Consider the following 21,422-nt stretch of genomic DNA (forward strand, 5'->3'; position numbering starts at 1 on the left):
AACGCCTTCTCAAAAAAAAAAAAAAAAAAAAAAAAAACTCAATTCTCAGTCTCAAAAACAAAGCTGACTATGGAGACCCTAAAATAGAAATAAAATACAAAAAATTAAAGTCAGTGAATTTTTTTTGGAAAATACAATGTCTATCTACGTCTACCTATGTACTTTTAATTTTTATAAACTTTTTGAGGGGAGGGGATTCATACAAGAAAGCTTTGTTGTTCGAGAGGTTGTGGGACGTTTTTTTTTTTTAAAAGGGGTTCTTTAAAAATAATTTTGTTTAAAAATGAAAAATTTTCAAAAAATATAATATAAAAAAGAAGCTTTTTTTCATTTCTTACATTAATTTAGAATGTTTTATACAAGGAGACCAAAATAGCTCGAGTGGTCAGCAAAGATTTTCTTTTGAAAAGAGGTTTATTCATATAGAAGAATTATGACACGTTACGTCCTTGTATTTCTTTGCTTGCTTTTCTCAACCTTCTAATTCTTTTTATTTTCTTGCCGCACGGTTGAAGTACCCAATCACAAATCCTATATAGAACATTTCACTGTCGATTGTAATGCGAGCTCTCCACCTGAGCGACAAGTAAGTAATTTTTAATATTTCTACTTTGGTCGAATGTATCTGTATCCAAAAATGTAATTCAACAGAAAAATAATTCTATTAATGGTTACAGAATTTTTCCTTCAAGTTATTTGCTAGATTTTCCATCATTAGTTGAGTTTGAATTAAAACAGTTGACTTGGATTCAACTTTCAAAAGAGAAAAACTCATACTTATTTTAATGTACATACATATGTACGATTCAAAAATCGATCACTTTCACCACATTTCAAACTGGGGGGGGGGGGTGAACAAATGGTCGCCTTTCCAATACTTCATGTGGATCTTATGTAGAAGCACATAATTAGTAACCGCTTCGCATTCTCTTCTCTCTACAACATGCATTAACATGAATTAATTAATATCAAATACTTCCTGTAAGTCCCTCCGAGGATGAAAATTCGGCTATCTTAGCACGTCTACATGCTGATAATCTCACTTCTTTCTTTTTTTTCTCCCATTCGAACATACACACACTATACGATCAACTACACACAAGTCTACAGCAGCAGCACAAGACGAGTAAAAAGTTTTCTCAAAGAAAACTTATACCATATATTCTTGAAATACTCGTTCATATTTTCATATCATCGTTCGACTCGACTTATTGTGACATTCAAAATAGCAAACGATAATCCTCGACAGAACAGACCACTCTATCACTTCGTTTCATCGAATACATTTATAAGATTAAAAAAAAAAGAAGAAAAAGAACGAATAAAAGAATAAGGGGAAAAACTCACCGAATATCGAATAGGAGTAGGTGGTTTCAACTGGATAGAATCCTTCCACCAGGTAATATTGGCCGGAGGTCTGGATCCTTTGGCTTTACACACGACAGCGTACTGATGTCCGGCGCTCATCTCCTTATTTTCAGTCATAAAACGTATTTCTTGCGCTCCAACTGCAAGAAAAAAATTCACCAACGATTCGTTAAAATTAAATTTTTACTTTCTCGAGATGCTTGAGATGGAAAAAAAAATACACTCTGTTCGTCTCCTTTTCCTTTCACTTTTTCTACATCGAATCTAATTTTTATTTCGTCTGAAAATATAGGCCTACTTGGAATAGGTAACCAACATTCGCGTATTTCGTACCTGAAATTTTTCAACAAATTTTCAATTTTCCGTATGCGTCTGTTAAAGAAGAGAAAAAAAACGATTTTAAAACTAATTTAAGCCGAGGGAAATGAATGAAAATGAAATGACTTTTTTTTTGTATTCTTTTTCTTTGACAATTTCTGCGGCACAAAAATTCAACGAAATGCTACTTTGCGTAGTGTAAAAAAAATGAAAGTGAGAGGAACCTCTTTTATTTACGTGTGGTTTTTTCGGTGGAAAAAAAATAGAATTGAGAAAAAGGGCTCGAATTGCGAAGGAATTCGACGATGAACGAAATGAATGAGAATTGTTCTAATTCTCGTCGATTCAATCAGAAGTAGTGGAATGAGGTCTTGGATATTTTGAGAGCAGATTGGATACTCTGCGACATATTGGCGATAGAACAAAATGATTGATTTCTAGGCGAATCATTCGTGAACGAATTGACTATTGAATGGTAAATCATTAACGAACGAATTGAAAATTTTTTGGTGAATGATTCGCGAACGAATCCATTCGTATAAAGACTCGTTCACGAACGAATCGATTCATTTACCTGATTTTTTGACGAATAATTCACGCAAGAATAGAATAATTTTTGATGAATCACTCGCGAAAGAATTGAATAATTTTTGGTGAATCATTCGCGAACGAATCCATTTGTATAAAAGACTCGTTCGCGAACGAATCGATTCATTTACTTAATTTTTTGGCGAATAATTCACGAAGGAATAGAATAATTTTTGATGAATCATTCGCGAACGAATCGAATAATTTTTGGTGAATCATTCGCGAACGAATCGATTCATATAAGTGACTCGTTCGCGAACAGATTAAATTTTTTAGTGAATCATTCGCGAACGAATCGATTCGTATAAATGACTCGTTCGCGAACGAATTAAATTTTTTAGTGAATCATTCGCGAACGAATTGAAAATTGTTTGGTGAATCATTCGCGAACGAATTGAATAATTTGTGGTGAACCATTCGCGAACGAATTGAATAATGTTTAGTGAATCATTCGCGAACGAATTAATTCCTAAATTGAAGAATTGATCAATTTGTTCGCGAACGGCTTGTTCAAAAAATTAATCAATTCGTTCACGAATGATTCCCTTAAATGAATCAACACTCTCGCGAACTGACGAACAATTCACTGAGATTCGAATCAATTTATACGTGAACAATAATTCGTTTGAAAACAGACCTACTTGTTAATAAACGATTACTTAGGAAGAACTTTATGTTGACCTCTCAACTAAAAAGAAAAAAAGCATCATCGAAGTACCTACTTCGACATACTGGCACAGTAAGAAGAAAAAAGGCCAACCGAGCAAATCATCCGAAGTAAATCTAAAAAAATGAATAATTCATGCATTCTCGTTTTTCACTGTAGGTTAGGTATGTTTTACGTAGGTACCTACCTATCCTACACAGTGCATACCATTACCTAGCTGATGTGAACTACCATCACATATACGAGAAGTTCAAAGCACTGTAAATCTACAACAAGTAAGTACTATGAGCCAGATATATACAATATCCATTCGAAAAATTCGGTTTGAATTACAAATTTTATCTAAATAATTTATACTAGAAAATCGTTCTAAAGATTCGATGAATTACGTAAACCGGAAAATTCTCAAAGATACTTCGAATTTATTACATTTTCATGTGTCTAGTAAAAAAACCTAAGAAACACTATCATAGATAAACATTGGTTTTTTTTCTCACTTATAAAGTAAGTAAGCAAGCTTTTTTCTTTTATTCCTTCACAGTGATTAACCGTAACCTTTAACCATAACTATCATCAATGGGTAATTTTGAAAAAAAAAATAGCTGATATTTTTTTTCATTTCGGTTTCCATCCCTGTGTATAATGAAAAAAAAACGCTAAACAAAATGAAATTGTTATTTTTAGTAACCAACCAGTCGACAAACCAACCAAAATGTAAACGAAAATTCGTTTTCGTAACGCTGGTTCCGCTGATGAATGTGAATTTTTTTGAGAAATGCATTCTGCTACTTACAGTAGAGCAGCTTTAGCTACAGAATCTTCTCCTACCTACCTAAAAAAATGAGCATTTCAAAATCACAATACAACTTTGACCTCAGCAAAAAATGTGACTTTAACCTTCGTTATTATCACGTCTTTTCGAATGTGAACTTTCCATCATTCTAAATCTTTTGGTCGAAGTAAGTAATATAATTCTATTGATTCTTCGAAGCCTTAAACACTTGTTTCATTCAACTTCCTGTAGAGTGCGCTACAATGTATCTACGTACGTAATTATTGGATGTTAATGTTGTTATCGTTTATCATTAATAAATGAATGTAATCGTCTCGTGTACAATATATTACATGGCGCTGCGGACTAAAAAATTAAAATAAAATGGTTCGTTTTCGTTTAAATAATTCGTTGTAATAATAATTGCAAAGTGCAAAGTAATAGTAATAATTAGTGATAAAAATGTCGAATTATAACAAGCCTAATGAGCTCAAATTGGACGCTAACGCAAGTGAAAACTGGCGACGTTTTCGGCGAGAATTTGATCTATATTTGAAAGCATCAAGTTTAATAAACGCTGATGAAGTACGTAAATATGCTTTATTACTCAATTTTGCCGGTGAAGCCGCCCAGGAGTTAATCGATTCATCTGGTATGTCCGAAGAGGATCAAGAAAGCCTCGAATTAGTCATTCAATTCTTCGAAGACAGAATAAATCCTAAAGTCAACGTCACGTTTTTACGATTCAAGTTTTTATCACGTTCTCAAAAAGAAGACGAATCGTTTGAAGAATTCTTAGCTGCGTTGCAGAAACTAGTTCGTGGGTGTAAATTTAATGATCAAGAACAGTCCTTAATAAAAGATCGAATCGTAATTGGTACTAAAGATAAAACCCTGCAAGCTGATATGTTGAAAGTTCCTGACCTAAATTTAGAAGAAGCTATTGAGATGGCCAGAATTCAGGAATCGAGCACTGCACAAGTTAAAGCGATCAACGAATGTTCTGCGTTGTTATCCACCGAAAAAGATAAAATAGACGCATTTAAAAATAAAAATAAATACAAAAATCGTTCTCGAAATCGTCGTGATAGTGAATATTCTTCTAATCGAAATGAAAATAATCGTGATAAAAATGATAGACAAAGTGATAATGAATCTTACCGGTGTAAAAAGTGTGATACCGTTCATCGTAGACGTGAATGCCCTGCATACGGCAAAAAGTGTTCGAATTGCGGTTACTTCGGTCATTTTGCTATCGGGTGTAAATAGTGTTGGCCTGAGAATATTCTCAATGCGCATAATCTGAGAATATTCGCGAATATTCGCGAATATTCTCAAATGCTTGGAGAATATTCTCTCAAAAAAATAAAAATCATGACTTTTTTCAAAAAATTTAAAGATTTTTCTACAATTTTCCACAATTTACGAGTTTTACCACTACTTTTCTTTACAAATTTCCAATTTTAATTGATAATTTGAAACCTTTTCATGGAAAGTTTCCTATTATCTCTAAACTAAGCAGAATGTTCTAATTTTTTTGAAAAGAATCTGCGGAATATGCGCAAGAATATGCGCATATTCTTGCGCATGCGCAAGCAAAAAAAGAAAATTCGCGAATTTACCCAACACTAGGTGTAAATTTAAAAACAAACATTTGAGAAATCGAGATAAAAAGTTCCATACGTTGAAAGATAATTCGAGCAGTGATAGCGATTCTACAATCTCGTTTAATGCGATTAAAATTAATAAAATCGGAAAGAAAGCATCCTGGTTCGAAAATATCACGATTAGCAACGATGTGATACCTTTCAAGTTGGATTGTGGTGCCGAAAATAATGTTCTACCGTATAAAATATTCAAGAAACTTGGCATCGATGAAAGTAAAATAAAATCTTCATCCGTACGTGCAGTCGCATATGGTAATACAGAGATCAACATGGTTGGCAAAATAAAATTGAAGTCTAAAGTGAAAAATCAAATTCACAATATCAAATATTTAATCGTTGATGTCGACGACGACCCATTACTTGGTTTAAGTACCTGTGAAGAGCTGAAATTAATTAAACGAATAAACAAAGTTTCGAAAGCAGATCTATTGAAGGAATACGCGGATGTATTCAGAGGCATCGGAAAATTTAAGGAAAAGTATACCCTTAAATTAAAAAAGAATGCAGTCCCAACGATTTGTAAGCTGAAACGCGTTCCTGAAAGCATCCGAAAAGAACTGAAAAAAACGCTGGATAGATATGAAAAAGCTAACATCATATCTAGGGTAAATAAACCCACTGAATGGGTAAGCAACATGGCCGTTGCTGAAAAGAAAAGCGGAAAACTTCGTTTGTGTTTATTTCCGCTAGAATTGAACGAAGCGTTGATACAGGATGTTCATCCTATTCCTACATCGAAGGAAATTATTCCAGAATTAGCCAATAAAAAGGTATTTACAGTAGCAGATGTCAGCGAAGCGTTTTTCCATACAGAGCTTGATGAAGAAAGCAGTGAATTAACCACATTCATCACACCTTTTGGAAAATATAAGTACAATTACCTGCCACAAGGTCTTAATATCTCCGCTGAAGTACACCAAAGAAATATTGAGAAGGTGTTCGAAGGTTCCCATGGAAAAATAATTCTATAAAATTCTATAAAAAACACTGAAAAATTTTCTATAGAATTTTATGTCCAGAATGTACCTATAAAATTTCATCAAATCTCATTTAATTTGATTCACTTGGATAAAATTCTATCAAATTCATATTCTTTTGTTTTAAAAAATTATATTTAATTAGTAAAAATGGTCTAATTAATGCTAAAATGTAATTTGCGCTTAAAATGTGAAGTAGTGTAGTAAATTTCATCAAAAAAGCGAAAAAAAATTTCAAAAAATTTCACTACCAGTGTCTGGGTTTGAACCTTCAACCTCCCACACCTCAATCTGTTTTCTTAACCACTATACCACCCTGTTCCATGAGAGATCAGGTATTAAGGAAATTTATATTCTCTTTCCCAGGGTCTGGACTTAGAAAATTTTCAGGATTGTTTGATCAAATTTTATAAAATCTGGTCGAGTTTGATTAAATTTGATCAAACTTGATCAAGATGAATATCTTTGTCATAGAGAAATTTTTTCAGTGAAACAGAAGTTATCTAGTTTTATGCAATTCTATAAAATTGGATAAAATAAAAGTATACCAAATTAACTAAGTGATGCATACTTTGATCAATTTTGATATAATTTTATAAAAGTTGATCAAACAATATCATGTTTTATATAACTTTCAAGAATATGTTATATCCAATTCTATAAAACTTTATACTACTTCATCAACTTTTACAAATCTTTATAAAATCACATCAAACTTTTTGTATTGTACTACATCAAACTTCATCAAACTTTATCAACTTTCACCAATTTTTATAAAATTTAATAAAACTTTGTCTGTTTACCACATCAAACTTTATCAATTTTTACCAATTTTTATAAAATTGAATAAAACATCATGTGTATATTTCATCAAATTTCATCAAACTTCATGAAACTTTATCAATTTTTATGAATCTTTATGAAATTATAGAAAACTTTACATTCACAGTTGAAATCCAATTGATCTAATCAGATATAATTATATAAACTTTGATAGAATTCTACAAAATTTGATCAAATTTTTCATCTAATTTGATCAAATAAGATCAAATTTGATACATTTTTATTGAATTTTATCAAATAATTTTCCCATGGGTTTGCCTGTGTTCCCGTATATTGACGATTTTATTATCGCTGGAGAAGATGAAGAAGAACACGATCGAATTTTAAAATTAGTGCTGGATCGTGCCAGAGAGCACAATGTTCGTTTCAACATCAACAAACTACAATACAAAATGTCCAAAGTCAAATTTTTAGGACTGATTGTATCTCGTGATGGCGTCGAAATTGATCAAGAGTATGTTGAAGCGGTCAAATCTCTTGGAATCCCAAAAAATCAAGAGGAACTTGGTTCTTTCTTGGGAATGGTGAATTCGTTACGTCAATTCATACCCAACATTGCTGAGAAAACATCACTTTTACGGTCTTTGATGAAAAAAGGTACTGAATTCATTTGGACCTCAGATCATACAGAAGCTTACAACAAATTGATCAAAACACTGACCTCTACACCTACGTTGCGCATCTTTGATAGTAATAAACCAATACGTGTAGATTGTGATGCTTCCAAGAATGGCCTTGGAGCATGTTTGAAACAAGACAATCAACCAGTGTATTTTATGTCTCGAGCTCTCACCGAAACAGAAATTTGTTATTCACAAATCGAGAAAGAATTACTAGCGATCTGTTTTGCAGTTGAGAAATTCCATTACCATATTTACGGTCGACACGTTGATATCTATACTGATCACCTCCCACTCCTACGTATCATGGAGAAGCCTTTATCTAATCTTACATCACGATTGCAGAAAATGAGAATGCGATTACTACCGTATAAACTCAAGTTGCATTTTATCAAAGGAAAAGATAATAAAGTTGCTGATCATCTGTCAAGGTATTATTCTCTAACAACAAAATCGAATACTGACTTCATGGACGTGCATATTCACTCTGTTCGTTCAAATTTCAAACCAAGCGATGAAAAGTTGAAGTCTATCAAGGAAGAAACTTCAAAAGATCCAATTTTGTCGCAAATTTTGAACGCATATCGTACTGATTGGCCTGAATTGAAAGATTTGTCTCCAGATGTGAAGTACTATTATGAGTTACAAGATGACATTTTCGAAGAAGATGGTATCCTTTATTTGAACCATAAAATACTCGTTCTGAAGTCACTTGTTCCACAATTCTTGAGAAAAATTCATGAAGCTCATTTGGGTATTGAGAAAACGAAGGCAAGAGCTAGAATGATATGTTTTTGGAGAAATATCAATCACGATATCGAAGAAGTCGTCAAGCAATGTAAAATTTGTGAAAAATATGCCAATAAACCTCAAAAAGAGCCGCTCATTTCTCACGAGCTGCCTGGTCTTCCATTTGAAAAAATTGGAATGGATATTGCCGAAGTACGAGGTAAACATTGTCTAGTGATAGTTGATTACTACAGTCACTGGATCGAAGTTCACAAATTGAAAAAGTTAGATCCAGATACGGTGGTTAATAAATTAAAAAACACGTTCAGTCGATTTGGTGTTCCTGCCAATGTAATTAGCGATAATGTTCCATTCAACAGCAAACAGTTACATCAATTCGCATCTGCATGGAATTTCAATATGACGTTTACCAGTCCTCGTTACCCTCAGTCAAATGGTATGGCTGAAAAAGCTGTTGGCATCGTGAAAAAGCTCATCAAAAAAGCAGCCGAATCCAATAACGACATTGAGGTGGCTTTGCTCGAATACAATAACACTCCGATCAAAAATCTGAACTATTCACCTGCTCAGTTGCTACAGAATCGGTCACTACGTACGAAAATTCCTATTCATAAAAAGAATCTATCTCCGTCAATACCTGTTGATGTGAAATCTAAGCAAGAATTAAATCAACAGAAACATGAATTTTATTATAATTCATCAGCCAAAGCACGAGAAGAATTTCGTATCGGTCAATATGTAACAGTCAGAGATGGTGCAGTTTGGTTACCTGGAAAAATCGTCGGAAAGGCGGAAGAGCCTCGTTCATACTATGTTTCCATGAACAATAATACTTCTGTTTTGCGTCGAAACGCATCATTTTTGAGACCCTCGAAGAATAATCCTACATTTCAAACTTCTCATACAAGGCCGCGTAGAAAAACGGAAGAACAACCTCAAGAAATTCAACCTACACCTTCGGTGAGCCAAGAAATGATCGTTGAAAATGACAATAAAATACGGCGTTCTCGAAGGGAAAGGAGATTGCCCAATAGACTGAAAGACAGTGTATATAATTATTCTAGTTACGATATATGAATTTTGTAACTTATTTATTCATTTATTTATTCGTTCATCTATTTATTTCCATGTTATTATTGTATTTGTTATTTATTTTGTATTTTTTGAGCTAAAGAAAGGGGATGTAGAGTGCGCTACAATGTATCTACGTACGTAATTATTGGATGTTAATGTTGTTATCGTTTATCATTAATAAATGAATGTAATTGTCTCGTGTACAATATATTACACTTCCCATATAAATGGATGCCTCAAAATATGATGATTCTCTTCAAATAGCTGAAGAATCAAGCAGCATGATGAGTATAGACTCAACCATCAAAGCTCCAGTAATTAGTGTTAAAATTGTAAGTTTTTACTTTGTTTTTATCATCTGCTGCTACGCCATGAAAGATGAACATCATTATGTTTTACTCCTATGTAGGTTCCAGAAGAGTCACCAAATATTTCTCAAATAATAATTGAAGGAATGGATAATTTGACAACAGAAGAATTGGCATGTTCACCAATGGTTAGTACTTATATTTTTGTCCTTTTACTCAATATTCTGAACAGGTTACAAAAAACTTGACTTCATTATGAAAATGATGTGAAGGAATCATTTTTTTTTATGAAATGCATTCTTTTCAATGTAAGTATTTTGCAAAGAAACAGTTTCAAGTATAGATCTCTGTGCATAGGAATGGGACAGCATTCCCTTATACAGCAATGGAATAGATGGATCCAATGAATGGAATCGTTTGAAAACGTTTCCTACTAAGTGGTGCTCCAAATCATTTAGAACTGTACAAGAGATGGCAGCAGCACGATTCTACTTCTGTATGTACAACAAAACAAATCATGTGTTTGAATTGCTGGTTACAAGTTGAGAATCTAGATAGTGATTCTGATGTGGCCAAAGACTATCTTAAATGCAAAAGAGAACCATTACTCCGAACATTGATAGAGAAAATAGAACTAAACAGTTTTACAGGTTTTGCCAGTAAGTAAGTTCACTTCTAAAACCTATCACACAGGTCAAGATTTGACCAAGTTGATCAAAGTATTTTGTTTGATTGCAGGAAGTGAAGACCTTTTATGGGATGCCAAGGAAAGAAATTCAATGGTAGGGGCCATAGTAGACAAAGAATCTCAAAGCACGGTAGACTACGATTTATAAAATGAGGTATGTATTATTAATTAACAGCAGCGCTGTGATAATTGAGTTTTGGTTAAATTAAATTGCATTTGGTTATTTGAAAAAAAATGTTGTTTAACATTATTTTTCGTTATTTTTTTTTTCTTTTTAGAGTTGTTGTAGTTACCTAAATGGCGAGAAACTTGTTTCAAAAAAGTGTTTAATTTTTGTAAAATATCGATAAAATTGTTTAAAATGAAGGGCAATTTCAAAGGTTGATAAATGACAATTTCTCGCTCTTGCCCCTACACAACCTGTTTTTGGAAAAATGGCTCAGTTCCAAAAGATGATTTTTTTTAGATTCTTCATCAGCCTAGGCAAATCAATGCCGTCAAAATTCGAAACTAATTTTAAAGTTCTACTGAATGGTTGAAAATTTACAAATTACTTATTTTGGGGAGAATTTGCGTTTTGAAAATATTTTCTTCTCCAATATTCCGCATTATTATTTATGCCAAAACATCAAAATATAACTGGGTATCATTTCTGAAACCGGGAAATATTTTGGGATTCAGTGTTGCGACTTTCTTGGTGATTACCCAATGTGCAAAAACGTCGACACAATGTGTCTGCTGTGTCCGCGGATTTGTGGCTGTTTGTGTCTGTTTTTTTCCGGTTTTTCAGACACAATGTGTCTGTTTTTTGCATATCTCCTATTACAAATGTGTAGGCAATTCTCACAATCAATAGCCCAACAAAAGAAAAAAAGATTCTTTTGTGTGGAACTACCAACAATAACAATAAGACGAATTCCATCCTAAAACCTAACCTGTACTGTAAACTGTTTAGGGTAGTTGCACAGATACGTATAGTGACAGAACCGGTTTCCTCTCTACTTTCTCTTGGATGTTTAGTTTGGTTGCTGATGGTCTCCTCCTACCCCGCGTAAAGGGATGTTTCAAAACTTCATTTACAGGAGTACACCACTAGTGAAGGTTTAGAAATAGGTATTAAATTATGCATATTCGCCTATTGAGCCTCCTTAAGGAGGTAATTTTTTTAGATCAATTTTGAAGTAATTTATCCCTCAAAAATATGCATCTGTAGGAAATAATTTTTCAAATTTTTTGAGGTGTGTTAAGCAGTGTGTGATACTTTCAAATGGGTGAAATAATTTTTAAATATGAAATCGTGTTATTTGAGGAACATTTCCAGCAAAACTGTAGGTAGGTCTAGGTACCTCCTTTCTTTTCATACTAACACTACCTATAAACATTATTTTTCTATCCCAAAGTAAGTAATAGGCCTAGGTATATTTTGTAATCTATGAAAATTGAGTAAAGTACATTTTTTTTCCAAAAGTGCTTCACATTTTAAAAAAATGATAGACACATAATTGCATATCTATGCAGATATCCAAACAAATAATAATAAAAAAATACAAATCATTAAGGGTTTGTGGGAATCAAATTTTTGGGAGTTTTTTTTTCGAGTCAAAAAATAATGTTTTCCAAATTTTTGTAATTTAACTTTTTAATGGAGAGCCTAAATTAAATTGTTAACCAAGTCCGAAAAAAATGTAAAAAATGGGTGACACTAGGTATTACTTAAAAATTGAAGTTGCAAACATTCAAACAACCTCCACAAAAAATATGATGGAGCTTTGAAATTTGCGTTATCTGTACCTAATGGCTAATATGAACCTACATATCAGACTCCTAAAAGCTATTTCATTTTACTGTGATAGGTAACGAAAATGATGTGCAACTCAACATACATTTGAGATAGGCAACCATTCCATCAGCAGGCGGTCACATTGTGAACGTTTTACCGGTTTTACAGTCACATAGTGTCTGGTTTTCACTACACAATGCGTATTGTTTTGAAAACAGACACAAAATGTCCGTTTTACTGGATTTGTGTACTGTTGTGTCCGATTTTTACGGACACACGCGCACATCAGGTATTGCCAATTTGAAAAAAATGAGAGAATAGCCAAAAACTTATCAATTTTTTTTGGTTTTTCAAAATTGGCAATACCTATATAACTGAAAAAAATTGGTACCACTGTTTTCCAAAATATTTTGCCAATTTCAAAAAACCACATTTCTCAATGTTTTGACTTGATCAATGTAGGTAAGTAATACATTTGAGAAGAAAATATTTTCAAAACACAAATTTATTTTAAAATACTTGAGTGATTATAGGAAAAATAACTCTTGCTTCTCAGTTTTTACTATTTATTAGTGCAAAGCTTTTCAAACACCAAGTGTTCATCATCAGGCTTAAATCACTATTGAACAAAATAACCAAGTCTACAAGCTTATATACTAGTGTACAAGGGTGTGGTTGTTTGACAGTAAAGGGTGTGGCAGTACAAGGGGAAAACGAGAAAAATGTTTTTTCTGAATTTAACGTTTCACTTCTTGTGGATAGAAAGATGCCAGATTTCAATGATGCATTTCTCAAGGAACTAGGAAGTCAAGGATTTCTTTCCTGTTGAAGTTCTATCCCCGATACTTGGTTTACTTAAAATCCACTTTTGAATTTTTGACCCAGGGGGAGGGCGGTTTGAACTCCGGTCCCCTAACACCTAATCTTACAACCTAAGTAACCAAGCCACCTGGTCCAATTGTAAACGGTTCCAAACTGTTTTGAGCAGTTCTGGAGCCTCCAGCAGATTCTTGAAACTTGAAATTCCCTCAACATTTCATCAAATGAAGAGTGATATTCCAAAACTCGCTTTGTCCATTTTTGTCGAAGTTGGGTTTTCAGCGGTACCTGGTAGATGAAGTATTAACTCACATTCCTACATCACCGAACTACCAAAATGAGGTTTTAAAGTCACCTAAATAGCCAATTCACTAAAAATTTAAAAAAAAATAATGTTCCAAAACGCGCTTTGTCCATTTTTATTGAAATTTTTTTCAGCAGTATTTAGTGGATGAAGTGTATACCTACACTCCTACATCATAAATCCACCCAAATAAAGTGCTAAACTCGCCTAAAAATCCAATTTTCCCGTTTAAAGGGAAACTGTTTTTCCTCTCTCCTGAAAAGTTGTGAAAATGGACAAAGCGAGTTTTGGAATATCACTCTTCAAATGCAGTTGGAAAGCCGAAATCAATCCCACAAATTAATTTCAACACGCCATCAAGTGGATTGCTGGTGGATTTGAAGCCATTTTGGAGCCTCCAGCGACTTTTTGAAAATTACTGGAACCTTCCACAAATTTTCAATGCTGGAAATTTTCATAAAATTTTACGAAACAGAGTAGGAAATCCGAAATTTACGCTCCACGCCAACTTAAACACGCCATTAGGTCGAGTGCTGGTGGGTTTAAATCATTTATTTGGAGCCTCCAGCGACTTTTTGAAAATCACTGGAGCATCCAGCGGATTTTTGAAACATGAAACTGCAACAAAATTTCAGCGTTCACTCCACTTAATAAAATGTTGTGAAAATTTCATGTTTCAAAAATCTCCTGGAGACTCCAGGAATTTTCAAAAAATCGCTAGAGGCTCCAAAATGACTTGAACCCACCTGAAGTCGACTTCACAGCGTGTTGAAATTGGAGTGCAGATTTAATTTCGGCTCTCCAACTCCACTTGATGAAATTTTGTGGGAAGTTCCAGTTTCAAAAATCTGCAATCTAATTGCAGTCGACTTCGTAGGGTATTTAAATTGACTCGCAGAATAAATCTAGGCGTTCCAGCAGCATTTCAAGTTTCAAAAATGTGCTGGAAGCTCTAAAAATTTTCAAAAATTCGCTGAAGGTTCCAAAATTCTAAATTGGATAAAAAATATTTGGAATATCATTTTAAATCTCCTTAAATGTGCAAAAACAGATTTTGCGAAAATATTGTCTTCCCCTCTCTCTCTCACTCGAGGAGAGACAGAGCACAGAGATGAACTGATGATGGTTTCCAATTCAGCGAACCTATTCAGTAGAAAGAACCCATAAAAAATTGACCAAAATGGGAATATCTATTGAAGGCTAAAAATAGTTCGTAATATGTAGTTTGAAACGACCGATTTCTCTCCGAACCGCAGAACGACTTTAAATTACCATTCATAATAAACGGGAGAGGTCCAAAACAATGCAAATAAAATTTTAGTTCTTCCTCCAAATTCCAGAACGAAACAGCAAGAATCCCAAATGTAACAGCAGTCAGTGGTCCAGACACTTACGTAAATCATGCAGGTGTTTCCATTGTAAGCTAGTATCAAACTTATTCATTTGCAATATTAAAAATCACTTCGCCCATAAAAAATAAGTAGGTAACTCTACCTCGTCAACTTTTTCAATCAAAGCACAAACCTCAAAACACAAAATCTCATTTCAAGGTCTTCTCCTTTCCTGCACCATTCTCCATACGATATTTCCACAAACAATCTTTCCATACATACAGCAATAAAACTCCAAAATATACACTTTTTCTTCATCGAGGAAAGCATCAACACCAGCACTGAAACGAGCTCCATTGGATCACATATTGTACCCTATATAGACGATATCTATACCAGACTCAAGTACTTTTCATCGAGTTAATAGAATATAAAGTCTCTGCCATATTCCCAGCAACTATAATAAGAAGTTTGACGCGAGTTAAATTCTTCAGCGCAATATAAGTGATAAAATTAAAAATGTTTATATCGTAACCTATTTTTCTATATCGTCTTTCGTACAGCGTATAAAACTTTTCACAAAATCTCGGGCAGGGTAAAAAAATTTCCTTTTAAAACAAACCAACGACACTTAAGTTTGAAAACTTTCCACCAAACTTGATACTTTACTCACTGTGCTCACTTTTTTTCAATATTTTTCTCCTCGACGTATTGAGCAAGTATTTGTTGAAATTATCACGTCTCGACAATATCTACGAGAGTACGAGACTTCGGATCGTGCGAACTGTAAATACTGCCGTGTATCTGTCTCTTTTTTTCTTATATTTCTCTACGAGAGCTTCATTGCAGCTTGTGCATACGTTTTAAAAATCTTTAAATCTTTTCGTCGACTCGACACTCTATACGAAGCATCGACGATGTGGTTTTGATTTAAAGAGTCAAGAGACACATTAGAGAGAGAGCAACTAACTGCGTACCAACAATGGGCTCACCGCAAGATTATCGTCGCAATTAAAACCAAAAAAAAAAAAAAAAATCGCAGTATATTTTATAAATCCCACAGCGATCTCGTATTTTTGTGTAACATTTCCGAGCCACCTAATTTAAAAGAACTACGTTTCAGCTATGAGGCACAAATGGCCTACCATAGATAAATATATTACCTGTCAAATGCTATCAACGGTGGATTTTTTCCACCCACTACAACCAGCCTGGTACTCGCACATTTCCTTCGCAATAAAACTCGGTTTCGTTTTAAATCAACTCCCAAATACGAGTAAACCTGCCTCGATAAAACGTTCCAATTGACTTTAATTTCCTAGCACGATAACGCGTTAATCAACATTTCGCCAGCGAGCTGGAAAAAACTTGGCCGAATTAATAAAAAAACATTCGCAGACCGAGAATACTTCTTAATAGTACTCGCAACGTAATCAAAATACAATTATTTTACAATCATGTCGCCCCAGCTTGGGCATACTTTTCAAACTATGCAAATCGTCCAAAAAATTTCACCATCGAGGGTATACAAAACTCGACCATCAGCGATGTGAAAAGTACGCCTTGGTTCCACTTTTAAACAAAGGTTCGTATAGCTAGACAAATAATAAAACTTTCCAGATGAAGTACTATATTTGCTTGGTTATTATGCGAGGTCGTGTGGGCGAGATAATACTCCTCCAACTCGCCAGGCCACGTACCTACACACAGATCAACTCTGGAATTCTCACCAGAATCTCATACCTCTCGTATTGTACAGAATGTGAAGTAGAAATCCTTATATCGTTGCGAAATTCGACTCCAAAATAATACCTTACCTTTGGCCTTTCCCCCTCCCCCTTCCCCTCCTTTGGTACATCTACATAATTTCATAATCCTTTCGAGACGACATCGAGAATATACCTACTACGTAGAAAGCCTCTAAAAAATCGAATTATGTAAAATACAGCACACTTGGCGAATACCATATTTCGTGTACTCTTAATTTATAAACTTTAACGTGAAATTTTTCATCAAATTTGGCCCACGTCTGGATCACTCTCTCTCTCTCTCTCTAGACTCTTGTATGTAAATTATACGAGAATTTAGAAAATTTTTGACTTTCAAAGTACCTCAGCCTATTATGTTATACAAGTACGACGTACGAGAGACTCGGATGACGAGGGATAAGTTTTGAAATTTTCAAAGTCAAAATTTCAATTTTCTCTTCCCCAACCATGGTTTGAAAATTCTTGCCATTAATTTACGACATTTTACCATGTCGAGAATTTTTAAATCATTCTAAAGAAGATATACAACGAGACTATCTACGTAGTATAATAAAGCATTAACAGAGCTTAAAAACGTATATATAGTTCGTTGAGCAGAATAAGGCGAACTCTAGCTCGAAGACGATCCTTTCTTTTCCCCCTTCCACGTGTTAGCCCAAGTATCGTCATATACGGTCCATCTGCCGCTGGCGCGTTAAATAAATTGCATAACTTTTCATTTTACAGTAAATATTGCCCTTAAACGTTATATCATCTACCAGATACTACATATTTACGTTTCAAGTTAGTGCTCTTCTATTAGCACCAACTTAAATATGTATAGGTACCAACTATACGATAATATAGCATAAATAGTATAGTACAACATCATATTTTATAAGTTGGTACGTAATTTATCTCATACATACGCGTAAGTGATATATGAAGTATGCATATGGTATTTATACGAGTAGGTAGTAGGTGTAGGTATCCATAGCGAGCTGAATTTTGGTTCATTAAATTTCAATTTGTAAATTTAAACTACCCTTTTGTGAACTAAAGTTTCATACAGTACGAATGGGAATTGAAACGAAAACGATGACTTTTGGAAATCACCTTAAAACGAAGTGCAAGTGTTTATTGAAATTATTACACCGTTGGAATGAGAATTTTGGGCTTTTGCATTTGCATTTCAAAGGTTCGGCTTTGTACGAGTATTTGACCAGGTAGAATTATACGAGTAGATGATGACGGTAACTAATAATTTTGAATTGATATTCGAATAGGTAGGTATAGATACTCGTAATCATTGAGTTGGAATTTGGCTCACGTGATATTGGGTAATTTTTTTTTTCGATTCGTGGGTAATTATGTATGAAGATGGAAAGCTCCTCGTGAAGGGAGAGAGAGGGACTCAATAAAACTTCAAGCAATTTGGAAACATGTGACAATATTGAATCAAATGTACTTACTAGTTCGATAAAGTATGTAGTAAGAGCAATGAAAAGAAACACTTGCTCAAATACATTAATGTATATGAGGTATAGTTGAATGAAATATTTGGAGAATCAAAAAAAATTTGAACATTGAACGAAATTGCATTCTTGAATTCCCCTCCCCCTCTTCATCCTGAAAAACACTCACGCATTATGCGTAAGAAGACCGACGCTTTCTTCAAAAAAAAATCTTTTACGAATGAATTGATTCACTTTTTTTTGAAACATTTGTATAGCAAATTGATCTGTTTACAATGGAATGAAATCATTTACGAACGATTGGTGATTAATAAATTGATTGATTTCTTGGTGAATCATTCGAAAACGGATCAATTAATGAGCGATTGATTCGGTTTTTGCGAAACTATTGAACAGGAATCGATCTGTTTTCAAGCGAACTGAATCGAATCGAATCGAATCGAATCAAATCATTCACAACTGATTGGCGATTGAACAAAATTATTGATTTCTAGGTGAATCATTCGCGAACGAATCGATTCGTATAAGTCATTCGTTCGAGTACGAATCGATTCGTATAAGTCATTCGTTCGCGCACGAATCGATTCGTATAAGTGACTCGTTCGCGAACGAACCGATTCATTCACCCAATGTTTGGTGAATCATTCACGAAGGAAGAAGGAATTAAAAAATTTTTGATGAATCATTCGCGAACGAATCCATTTGTATAAAAGACTCGTACGCGAACGAATCGATTCGTTTATATACATTTTGGCGAATCATTCACGAAGGAATAGAATAATTTTTAATGAATCATTCGTGAACGAATTGAATAATTTTTGGTGAATCATTCGCGAACGAATCGACTCATTTCCATACTTTTTAGTTTTTAGCGAATCATTCACGAAGGAATTGAATAATTTTTGATGAATCATTCGCGAACGAATTCAATTATTTTTGGTGAATCATTCGCGAACGAATCGATTCGTATAAGTGACTCGTTCGCGAACGAATCGATTCATTTACTTAATGTTTGGCGAATCATTCACGAAGGAATTGAATAATTTTTGATGAATCATTCGCGAACGAATTTAATTATTTTTGGTGAATCATTCGCGAACGAATCGATTCGTATAAGTGACTCATTCGCAAACGAACCTAATCATTTACTTAATGTTTGGCGAATCATTCACGAAGGAATTGAATCATTTTTGGAGAATAATTCGCGAACGAATCCATTCGTATGAGTGACTTGTTCGTGAACGAATCGATTCGTATGAGTGACTTGTTCGCGAACGAATCGATTCGTATGAGTGACTCGTTCGCGAACGAATTGATTCATAAATTGAAGAATTGATCAATTTATTCGCGAATAGTTTTTTCAAAAAATTGATCAATTCGCTCATGAATGATTCCCTTAAATTAATTACTAAGTAATACTCTCACGAACAAATCACTGGGAAATGAATCAATTTATACGTAAGCAATTAGTTTGAAAAAACGATTCGTTAGGAATGGTGGATCGAGGCTTCGTGAGATTTCAAGTTTCTTCAAAATTGGTTCAGCCGTTTTTTGGGTACCTAATTAGTTTTGAAAAATTTTGAAAAAAAAACATTATTTTGTCGCTCCATAAACTTGGAAGCTTTGAGCTTTTGGAACTTGATGACGATGGCGAAATTTCCGGCTAGTAGCCCTTATAGGAAATTGTTATTTCCCCTTTTTATTAAAATTTATCAAGGTTTCAAAAATGGATTCTTTTTTTGGGGGGGGGGGGGGAGTAGAAAAGATATAGAAATTGACCCGAGCAAAACGAGGGCAAATAAAGCTTTCATGAAATCATATTTCGATAAGAAGGTGTCCGCCTTAATTCTGCCTTCAATGGGGTTGGAATGCCCTAGGAAGCTGAAATTTGAATATGTTGATTACAATAGGAGTGTACTGACCAATGATATGATTTTGGACCCATTTCATCCATTTGAAGCCATATTAAATGCCCCTCCAAAAAAATTACCTTTCTGTAATTTTTAACATGGACCTTCCCTACTTCAGAGGTCAACTCTGAACGAAATGTTCCGATTAAAATACGTACGATTAAAAATACGATTAAAATATTGTATTTTGACTGGACTATTTTGGAGTAAGCAGTTTACATTTTTTCATTTACATTTCGGATTCAATAATCTTATTCTTCAGTTTTTAATTTTACATCATCACTATTTCTATTATATTATTGAGTATTGATTTTATTCTCCAAGGTTTCCCTAAATTTCATTCTTAATTATTTCAGTTTTGGTTTCATTTTTTGTTTTTTTGTTTTTTTGTTTTATCAGTTTTCGCCTCTTTTTTGGTTTTTATTTGCAAATTCTATTAGCAGCGTTTTCAATTATTCTACTTTTCCGTTTCATTTTCCATTTTATTTTTAGTTTTTCATTTCATTCATAGTTTTCAGATTAAAAAATTGAAGATGTAATAATTTGACAAAAAATTGAAAATGAAATCATGATCTGAAATTGAATCTGAAAACAATGAAAATGAAAACAGATTTTGACAGTAAAAATACAGAATAGTCATTATGGATGAAAAACTGGAAATAAAATAAAATTTATAACTGAAATCTTTGAAAATAAAATTTGAAAAATGAAAATGATATACTGAAAATTTTGGTAGTTCAAAAACTGAGAATAAACCCGAAAACTGAAAACAAAATTCAAAAAGTAAATGATGCCTAAAATTGGAAAAAATTGAAAAAATAAAAAATAGGAGCTGAAAATGAAATTATGATCTGAAATTATTGAATTTCACTTTATTTTTAGTTTTTTATTTCATTCATAGTTTTCAGATTCAATTTCAGATCATGATTTCATTTACAGCTCCTATTTTCCATTTCATTTCAATTTTTTGGTCAATTTATATCTTTAGTTTTTTAATTTGTTTTCCGAGTTTTCAGTTATAGTCTCAGTTTTTGAATTAGGTACCAAAATTTTCAATATCATTTTCAGTTTTCAAATTTCATTTTCAAAGATTTCAATTTTAATTTGATTTCATTTTCAGTTTTTCATCAATCATGTCCATTGTCAGAATCTACAGGTAGGTATTTTTATTTTCATTTCAGGATTTGATTAAATTTTCAGTTTTCAATTTTGTTTTCATTCCTGGTTTTACATTTCATTTTCCATTTCTGATTTTAATTTTGGTTTTCTGTCTTATTTTCAAAGTTTATACGAGTTAGATATGTTAAAAATCCTTAAAAAGCACATCTGTGGCATCTTGTAATCTTCCTACATGGAAAATTTGGATCTTCTAGGTCAACAGGGGAGAAGGCTGCGAGCTGGTTTGAGGGTCAAAA

General features: G+C 33.4%; 2 protein-coding genes across 3 annotated transcripts in view; one reads left to right on the top strand and one right to left on the bottom strand.

The window, feature by feature from the left end:
* Positions 1 to 21,422, bottom strand: part of LOC135841264 (nephrin-like) — a 1,354,679-nt gene that overhangs the window by 112,874 nt on the left and 1,220,383 nt on the right. For both annotated transcript variants that reach the window (XM_065358143.1, XM_065358145.1), the window contains one exon: positions 1,348 to 1,508. In XM_065358143.1, the coding sequence (XP_065214215.1) occupies positions 1,348 to 1,508 (161 nt within the window). The remainder of the gene's footprint in view (positions 1 to 1,347; positions 1,509 to 21,422) is intronic.
* LOC135841149 (uncharacterized) lies at positions 4,015 to 7,121 on the top strand. Its single transcript, XM_065357977.1, has 2 exons — positions 4,015 to 4,972; positions 5,346 to 7,121. The coding sequence occupies exons 1-2, from the start codon at positions 4,176 to 4,178 to the stop codon at positions 6,349 to 6,351; spliced, it is 1,803 nt and encodes a 600-aa protein (XP_065214049.1). The 5' UTR covers positions 4,015 to 4,175; the 3' UTR covers positions 6,352 to 7,121.

This window comes from Planococcus citri, chromosome 3, assembly GCF_950023065.1.
Source record: "Planococcus citri chromosome 3, ihPlaCitr1.1, whole genome shotgun sequence".
NCBI lineage: Eukaryota > Metazoa > Arthropoda > Insecta > Hemiptera > Pseudococcidae > Planococcus > Planococcus citri.

Bases quoted from the DNA above. Each gene is read 5' to 3' on its own strand.
- LOC135841149 (XM_065357977.1), top strand. From the start codon at position 4,176: ATGTCGAATTATAACAAGCCTAATGAGCTCAAATTGGACGCTAACGCA. The intron at 4,973-5,345 runs GTGTAAATAGTG...ACCCAACACTAG, and splicing joins TTCGGTCATTTTGCTATCGG to GTGTAAATTTAAAAACAAAC.